General features: G+C 41.5%; 1 protein-coding gene across 1 annotated transcript; it reads right to left on the bottom strand.

The window, feature by feature from the left end:
* Window positions 1-126: 126 nt before the first annotated feature.
* Window positions 127-9,439, bottom strand: gnsa (glucosamine (N-acetyl)-6-sulfatase a). The gene is made up of 14 exons (XM_041963840.1): window positions 9,135-9,439; window positions 7,622-7,681; window positions 7,226-7,432; window positions 5,584-5,649; window positions 3,988-4,086; window positions 3,189-3,356; window positions 3,009-3,091; window positions 2,565-2,683; window positions 2,289-2,392; window positions 2,103-2,204; window positions 1,774-1,884; window positions 1,569-1,679; window positions 1,152-1,312; window positions 127-970 (listed from the first exon to the last, which is right to left on the bottom strand). Exons 1-14 carry the CDS (start codon window positions 9,291-9,293, stop codon window positions 895-897), a joined length of 1,626 nt encoding a protein of 541 aa, XP_041819774.1. The 5' UTR covers window positions 9,294-9,439; the 3' UTR covers window positions 127-894.
* Window positions 9,440-9,924: the final 485 nt, after the last annotated feature.

The following is a 9,924-nucleotide window of genomic DNA, read 5'->3' on the forward strand; positions in this document are numbered from 1 at the left end:
TTTTCAAACATTTTTGTTAATTTACCATTTTTTTAACTTGTGATGGACATAACACTGCATTTAATATTTTCTACACTAAAAAAATAATGAATTGCTTGATTGATAGTTACACTGTTTTTTTGCGCATTTTCAATTTGCGCCTTAAACTTACTGGCTGATGTGGAAAATGCTCATCAACAAAAAGAAAAGAAAACAAAGTGCGTTGGATGAACAATGAACCATCGTCCAGTATTCACACTACAGGAGTTCATGGAAACGTGCAGAAACCTGATTTTCTTCTGCTGATTTTCTGAAAATTCAGTGAACTTTTGCTTCACATTTGAAAGGAAACCTGGCCACAATCAAAGTGTAAAGTCAGAAACTGGTCTATCCTGAAAATCACTTATGTTTACCACTCTCTCAAACATTTGAGTGCAACTTCTTGGTGATAAACAGAAATTTCCACTGCCGATGACCATCTGAATGCACCAAAAAACCAGCCTGCGTTTAGATGAGTAAAACAGACACATTTCTAGGAATTTTGTCACTTGTGTTCAGGATTTTGAATTGATATGACTGCTCATAAACACAATAACACATAAAAACAGGATTAATGGCTTGTGAGTGTAAAACCATCCTGAATCATTTGGCTTCCCTGCACACCTACTGACAAACTCACTAAACAGAAGCCCAAACTGGAAGCTTTAAAGGCGGGTCCTGCAGCCAGAGAGGCCTCCTGTCTCTATGGCAACCCACCAATTCCCAAAATATGACCCCACCTGATCCTTTCTCCATCCATCTACAAAGGGGCTGGCTCAACAGCAAGGCAACAACAGCAGGAAAGGCTGAATACAACATACAGTACAGCCCTTCTTCCTCCGTCTCCTCCCACCATCCATCTCCTCGTTCCTCTTCTTATTTCATCCTCTGTCTGAGTCTGCTGAGCCGCCAGCTGTGGCTGGTAAACATCTGTCGAGGGTCGAATTTATACCTGAGAAAACACAAGAAAGTTATTTGGCGAAACCGGCTTTCGGTGATTAGAGCTCTTTAAAAGAATCTTGGAGTTTAGAGGCTTTTATTTTAGTAAAACTCTAAATTAAAGCAGATTTGAATAAAACAAAAATGTGGCTGTAAATTAAAAAATGTCTCTCTTTCTTTTTCTTCAAACAGACCTCGGGTCGTACACGCCGGGTGTCCGACACGACTGTCCGGCGCAGGACTGCAGCATCATCAGCCGATGGTTCATCTTCTCCAGGACTTCCTGGTCGATGGTCTTTGCGATGTTGGTAAGCTGGTAGGGGTCTGCTGTCACGTTGTAGACTTCTACAAACACCTACAGGGGGCGCACAAACACTAATGATGTTATCAGCTGGGACGGTTGACTGACGAACTCTATAGTCTACCACGGTGTCATTCTCTCTTCTACCACCAGATGGCGGCAGAATACAGACTTTTCACATACAGATCGTGGCTTTAGGTGACTAATTCATCCTTTCACATGTTGTCATGGCAGCTACCGTCATCTTAATCTGTTAACAAATTAATCAAAACAAATTATAAGATGCTGTAAAATCAATATTCCCCTGCACCTCGTTATCGTCAAACTCGCAGTACTGCAGGTTGGCAGAGGGGGCGACAGTGCGCACACATGCATAGGTGTTGTTATAGGCGTCCTCGCACACACAGTCTGGGAAGCACTCCTGGAGAAAGAGGATGGAAGAAAGAGGATGAGGAGTTTTTCTGCTGCAGAGACCTTCTTTCCTCCACAGATAACACCAGAGTTTCATCTCGTACCGACACTCCTGGTCCCAGCAGAGGGCAGGCGGGGTCGGTCACGTTTCTCCCTTCTCCTTCATACTCCACCAGGATGTCTGTTCTCCAGCTGCTGCTGTTCACCTTCCCCTCCTGGTGAGACACACACCAACACACACACACACACACACACTTAGGGTTAATTGGATGTAGTATATTACGTAATAAAAACTGACATATTAACATTATACGATACAGTATAGTATAGTGTGGGATATAAAACATAAGGTGAAACATAGTAATATAGTACGACATATAATTCTGAGGACGTTCTGCGTCACACAAACAAACGCCGAGCTGAGTGACCTCACCAGAACGGGCAGGAAGGACATGCCGTCCATCTGCGTCTTGTTGATGTTGAGGCCGGCGATGTCCAGGATGGTCGGACCGAGGTCGACGTTCGCCACCAGCATCTGACGACAACAACAATCTGTTTAGTGGCTCAAGAGTTCTGCTTGTTTGAGTTTCTTTGAGAATGTGTGTGTGTGTGTGTTTACCTGGGTGGTCTGGTTGGGCTTGATATTTGGTCCTCTGACCATGAGAGGAACTCTGATGTCAAACTCGTAGAGCTGCCTCTTGTCCATAGGAAGAGAGAACTGGCCTGAAAGAGGAGACGCGAACAAACATTTCACCACATGAATACAATACAATACAATACAATACAATACAATACAGATATTTAGCAAAATATTAGTACAGATATTAATATCAGTAATATATATATATATATATATATATATATATGGTGTGTGTGTGTGTGTGTGGCTCCTTACCTGTGTGGTAGCCGTTGTCTGAGGTGAAAAAGATGTAGGTATTGTCCAGTTCACCTCTGACCTCCAGCCTCTTCACTATTTTCTCCACCAGGTCGTCCACTGACAGCAGAGTTCGCCACCTACAGGCCGGGATGAACAACATGAAACCTGCAGTGAGACAACGCTGGACCAAAATGTAAGGAACCACTTTGGCTGCATTATTATTTAAAAAATACTTCATATAAAGGCACAATGAGTATCAGACAAACAAAATACTTGAAACCAAAGAAAGTGAGTAAAACTCTGAGCACAGGCTGATAAAAGGAAAGATAAGAAGTAGGAAGTGAAAGGAGAGGAAAGATGACAGGAAATGGGCGATAATGTGGAAGACAATGATTCTAATGTGAAGAGAAAGTGAAGGAGCTGAGGACAGAAAGAGGAAGGTGAGAAGCAGCAAAGACCGACCGTTTCCTGAAAGCATCATCCAGGAACTGAACGGAGGAGTTGCTCATGGGGGTTTTAGCCTGTCTGATCAACCAGTGTTTGTCCTGAAGACAGACGGAGAGAAAAATCAGCTTTTTTCTGTCTCGACCACAGTGACGTCCAGCTTTAATGAGATGGGGGAAGTCCTGACAGAAGCTGTACCTTCCCGTGGACGTTGAAGTTGGGCTCTCTGGGGGCCTTGGTGCTGTTGAAGCTGTCCTGGTACTGAGGAGCTGCCGTCCACGGGGAGTGGGGGGCCGGCGTGGACACCATCATGAAGAACGGCTGGTAGTTGGATTTATACTGGAGGAAGTCAAGAGACATGTTGGCCTGAGAGAGAGAGAGAGGGAGCAGATACAGGTATCAGAAATTTGGAATATTATTCACAAATCGGTTGTTTTCAACTGAAAATAGACAAAGCAATGCAAAGTTACTTTAAAAGCTGTTTACAGCATCCACATCCTTTAATGAAGTAAAAGTACGTATACTGCACAGTAAAGATACTGTGTTATTAGTAAAAGTCCTGCCTTGCAAATGCTGATCTTATAAACTGTTGGGCAGCTTAATGTATAGTAGAACATCATATTTTATAAGATCTTCACATGATTTTTATGCAAAAATCTTAATTTGTAAATTAACTCACTTAATTTGGGAGAATAGTGTAAAAGTATAAAGCTGCATATAATAGAAATACCCAAGTACAAGTACCCTGAATGTGTACTTCAGTGCAGTACTTCAGTAAATGTACTTTGCACTTTGCACCACTGCATTTCATTTAGTTCAGACTGAGTGTCAATAATTGATTGAATAATAGCAATTAGTTAGTTATTGGTTAATATGACAAAGTTACAATGTGAGATTCTCTGTCAGCAGCTATAAAGGACATAATACAAGGAAAAGCAAGAATGATGTGCAGTAAATTAAAATGATTCTGGATCAGATTTACTGTATCGTGTCTCACCAGAACGTCCGTCAGGTAGTCCTTGCTGTAGTCTGCTCCATGTTTCTGAGCCTTTCCATTCACTGACAGAGTGTAGTTGTAGTATTTAGAGTTCTTCTCCTGGAAACACAAACAACTCTCATGAAATACTCTTATTTTAGAATTAGTTAACACATTTAACTAATATGAGTCTAATCCAACATCCAATATTCTTATTTAATAGTTTCACTCTACCAGTGAAACTGAACCAGTCCCATTTAAATGCTCCTGGAGCTGCAGAGGATGTGAGTTAAACCAAGAATAGGCTTTAATCTAAGATGGTTAATCCAGCCTTTAAAAACAGTTTTCATGAAGCACATCTTATAATTGGATTACCAGTAGTTATTTCTTGGGTTTCAGCTGCATGGAGTCGTGGACTACAATCAATTAGGATTAGTCCTGATGAGAGAGACTGTGCAGAGAGCACTGGACTGAGGGGGCTTATAAAACCTGACACGGGTCACAAAAAGATCATAATTTGGTGGAAGCAGAGAAGGAAAACAGATAAATTCACAAATTTAATGCTGATGGTTTTTGGTGGTCAGGATTTAGAGGCTTTCCTCAACCGTGGACTGCATGTACTGTGCTTAGCAGAGGACGTGCAGTCATGGCAACTGATTTCAGCTCTTGTTGCTGCAACACTCACACAAGATGTTCTCTGATAAAATTCTGCTTTTAGTTAACCCCAAGCAGCTCGCCGTTTTCTGAGAGCAGGTTAGCCGATTATAAACTTTGTTCATTTCCGATTCGTCATGGTCACATGTACTGATACACGATCTGAGATCAGCCTCTCTGAGCGCCACATTAGCTGTTAGCCACAGTGTCCACTGACCAGCTCTGCAGAAACCGTATGGACTGCATGAGCCCCTGTCTGTGTTATGATAAGCTGTCAGGTCATGAGACCAGTTCTCACATCTGTGTTTGTTCTGCAACACTGAAGATAAACTAGTCTCCACTGCAGACGTGACCTCTGTGTGATGACTTCTGTAAACCGGTTAGAGACGTACGGGAAATTCTAGAAAATCTAATTTTAGCCATTTGTTAGTCTGGCTCCTGTAGCGGGCCTCCAGTCACATGACCACATAAACTTCACAGTGATATGTGAGGTAGACTGAACTCAAAAAGGTCACATTTCCCTCTGAGACTTTGCTTTTATTTTTTTTAAAGGGTGGCAGAAAACCTCTGACACAATCTTTAATCCATCATGGGATCCTAAAACTGTCCACTGGTGCCCAGGATGATGATTAGCAGAGCAAGGTTAATGGTCTCCCACAGACAACCAGTGCAGTATGGATACATGCTACATTAAAGACCAATAAAAGCCCGACATTAGCCCAAATATGTGAGTCTGACTCATAGCAGGAGAAAAGTCTGGGAGTATTTTGTGCTTTACTGCCGTACCTCCCTGTAGAAAACATCCAAATTAACATATTCTCACAAGCTTCATGGTGTTGTTTGGAGCAAGTTCTTGAAACGAGCTGAGCTGGATTGGAATCAGTAAGAGGTTCAGGTTTTTAGTGACGGGACCAGTTTAATGGCTCATGGCTGTGGCCGAGAGGTTAAAAGTTTCAGTCTTACCAGTCCGACCCAGAAGTTCCAGCCTGGAGGAACATGCTCCACTCCACCGGCCTCTGAGTGGCCATACTGAAACACACACACAGCATAACGAGTCCATGTTTAACGACACATGCACACAGAATGGTAGGATAACATGAGATACACAGTTTGGACATTTGGCATTACAGCAGCACAAGAAAAACAAGATACAGAGAAGAAAAAGAAGCTAAACAGCTATACACAGTATGTTACTTTAGAGCAGTGTGCATATGTGGAAAATCAGATCAGACACATTTTTCAACAGTCTGATCACCCATATTACAATAAAAACAACAGGAAATCTACTGAAGGGATGGCTGAGTAAAGGAGAAACGCAGTTCGAGTTTTAAATTAGACTATGTTACCCAGAAATATTAAGAGATGGAAAAGATCTGAGTGTTTGAAGAAGTCTAAAGCCAAGCTACCTGCTCTATTGAGCTCTACTCAGGGACATATTAGCACGATAGCATGCTGATATGCAGATATCATGTTTACCATGTTAACATTCTTAGTTTAGCGTCCTTCCTTTCGATCCTTTCCATGATGTTGTCAGACACTCAGAGTAACAATCTGGGCCTGTCAGTGGCAAAAACAAACACTTCTAGCTGATGTACACTGACGATGCACAGGGACTACATCACAACCCCAAACACAAAGTCCAGCTGAGGCTGATGGGAGTGTCATTAGTTTTGCAGGTGTTTCGTCATAAAAATATCAGACACGTTGAAATTTTAGCCTAATGATGGCACTCGATAAAAGTCAGGGAATCACCAAAGTCCGTATGATTCATCCTCTGGGGAACATGAATGGCACACCTCATTTCATGGTAATCCATCTGATAGTTGATGAGACATTTCAGTCGGGACCACAGTGGTGGACTGAGTTAAATTAGCACCCTGAGAAACCTGTGTGGTGATCTGTGGCGAGGAGAGTCACAGGTTGGCTTTGCTGAACCGTAACTGTGAGGCATCACAAGTCAAACAGGTTCGGAAACACTGAGATACAGCGAGGGAGGACAGACAATGGGAAGTGGGAAAACAGCGTTGAGTGGGTGAAGAGGACGTCCCGGTTCCCCATTTGACCATCTGTTTATCACAAGGGTGGACGCAAATTTGACAGCTGGACTTCATCACGACAGCACATCTTATGACTGTTTTCACAATTAACAATCAAATGACAACTTTCAGTCAGACTTGTTACAAAAGTGTTGTGCAAACTGCCGTTTGATGATTATTATTAGCTAGTCTATTCCTAGGGACTGATTGTAAACAGGAATATGGACCATATCTGGAACTGCACGGGTTTGGATCACCCTAAAGCTCTTCCTTCATCATTTCCCATATTCTTGGAAGACTGACACACACCGATAAACTAATTTAAAAGCGGTTTCATGAACAACAGGAAGTCTCCCTTGGTGTGCAATTAGCAGATGTAAACATAACTGAGCCATGAAGGGAAGTGCTTTGTCATTTCTGTCATGCTTCAGATAAATTCAGGTTTTTTTGAACAATTAAAAGCAACACACTTAAAACACAACAATTCAAGGCAGAAAAACATGTTGCAGTCTGGACAAACCAATAAAAAGGCTGGAAATGCACAAGCAGGGAGTCACATTGTCTCTTACCTGGTTAAGATATTTCCCGGCAAAGAAGGTCTGGTAGCTGGCGTTCGTCTTCAGCAGGGCGGGGAAGGTGTGGGCTTCCTCGCTCTTCTGCCAGGCTTTGCTGCTGCAGTTTCCCTCCAATGTGTTGTTGATGACGTGGTGGTTGTGGGGGTACTTCCCTGTCAGGATGCTGGCTCGGCTGGGGCAGCACAGCGGGCTGGCAACAAACTGAGAGGGAAGGTGGCTCAGTTTTAAGATGTGAAAAGGTGAGGTTAGTGGAGCCATTTTTAACCCACTTAATGATTTCCACTAGGCTACATCTAAACAAGACTAATGGCTTCTTTGTCAGCCACTGAATGACCTCTGATGAGACATAATATGACACAGAGGGACAATAATGATGTTGCTGATACTTACTGCATTTGTGAATGATATCCCTGCATCTCCAATTAGTTTTTTCGTCTTCTTCAGTGGACTCTGGAAGGAGAAGAGCGATGAGACAAATTTGCTGCAATCAAATATTTTCATTAATTTTAATCATGCAGCTGACATTAACTGAATAATTCATCTCTGTCATTCAAATGTACTTAAATTGGACAACAAGGGAGGTTTTTTTCTTCACAGTCAGCAACAAATCAAATGTGGTGGTGAAGCTGCATCTCTGTCTTACAGCCTCCATGACTAAGCTTGTTTTCTATGAATAAAGTCCACTGCATCAGTACCTAACATGGACGCTAATGCTGTGTTAGAATAGAATACCAATTCAGAAATAACCCAACCCTGCATGTAATGAATCATTTATACAAGTAAAATCACACATTTCTGGACAAAATGCAGTAACAATCCCTTATAATCTTAACTGGTAGTTAAATATCTATATATAAAAAAATATTTAATGCATTCTCCACCTTCCTCTCCTTCCTCGTGTTGCCACACTTTATATAACCTCCAGTAGGAACATTTCTGAGCTGAAGCTGAATATGTTGTGTGCAGAAACGAACAAATAAATAAACTTTGACAATGAAAACGAAATCTAAAGGTCAGACTCTTGAATCAATGCAACTTTTTTGTGGTAAGGACTTTTGGTTGAACAAAACAAGCCATCTGAAGAGGTGCTGGGAAATAGTGAGGGGCATTTTTCATTATATTCTTACATTTTACAGCACAAACAATTAATCGACACCCCAAAAAGTAATCAGCAGATAAATCAATAATAAAAATAACCATTAGTTGCAGCCCATCTTATGATAGTAATTTAGTTTGATGTATTTATCTGGCAGCAGTTTTTTTCTTGAGATGTTTTAGAAGATACTAGTATTTATTCTAAATTTAGTAAAGTATTTTGTTCATGCTTATTTCAGGAATGTAAACACTCAAAATTAATAGAAGAGAATTGGCTATACTGGACGTTTTCTCCTACAATCATAACATTTATCAATGTAACTTTAAAAGCATCTAAAAACATGTCTGATATGTAGCATTAATCGTAGCATGAATATACCTGTAAAGGTACTGTAAAGTGACAGCAGTTTCAACCTCTAGATGTCTGGTTCTGGTCTGTTTACACTTGGATTGTGCCTCTAAATTGCCTGAATTTTCAATGAAGTTCGGACTGCAGGTCTCCAGCTCAGGGTTTTTGGAGGAGGGAGGGTGTTTGCTGAACACTGTGGTGGCTTCAGCAGACTGGAGCAAGTGATAAGGCTGCTGACTCTGTCGGATGCCGACATGATGTGTCCAACCAGGAGGAATGTGAACAGTCAGCTTAATCAGACTGGACCAAATGTCCAGTTTACATCGATTGATCACATCTTTTCCCACGACACGACTAGAACAGAGCTGTTACACACAATGTCACGACTCTCTGATATGTTGCTAAAAATAACGCTTAACGAAAAGCAATAAAATTGCAAAAACAATAAAATTCACTCACCAGACCCCCGATAGCGATGTCTAAGTCGTCGGTGAGGATCAACACAATGTTTGGTCTCCGGTATGATTTGGCAGACACCCCGCTGCTCAGGTAGCTTAAAGTGACGCACATTAGGAGACAACTCAACAAGGTACGCGGACACGAGCGATTTGAGCCCATTTTGCTAATTTAATCATAAACTCCTGAAGCTGTCCGTCTCTTCTCGTCGCTCTGTGCCTTATAAGAGCGTGAAGTGTTGTCAGTGAGTCCTCCCAGGAACAAGAACAAGGAACAAACTCGGCCCTGTTTCTGTTTGAGACAACACTTCCCTGCTTCCGGGTCATGTGCTGCTCGGCTACGGAAGCCCGAATCAGCTGGTTTGAAGGCGTGACGCCCCCAGCATGACTGGCAAGTAGAAATAACTGTTTTTCTAACGCGTACACAATGGTATTACTGTCTTTTCATCTCGGTACTTTTGTTTTACAGTAGAAGTTACCTTTTTAGTTAGTCCAACAGAGGGCACTGACATTTATTTTTCAACGGATTTATCGAATTATGTGTTTACAGAAAAAGTAATGTTTTTTTTTTAAACTCTCAGTTTCTACCTCAAAAATCCATTATCTGCTGGGCCATGTCCAACAGGCAGTGAAAGAGAAGCTGTGAAATCACAGCTTTTAATTTCGATAAACAATATTCAGATAATAAAAATGGGCATTTCATATAGGTCAACATGTAATTTAAAAAAAAAAACATGTAAAGCTTCATGGGGAAAAAGTTTTTTTTTCTGTGGGTGTACTTTATTGGGCAATAC

This window comes from Chelmon rostratus, chromosome 22 (assembly GCF_017976325.1).
Source record: "Chelmon rostratus isolate fCheRos1 chromosome 22, fCheRos1.pri, whole genome shotgun sequence".
NCBI lineage: Eukaryota > Metazoa > Chordata > Actinopteri > Chaetodontiformes > Chaetodontidae > Chelmon > Chelmon rostratus.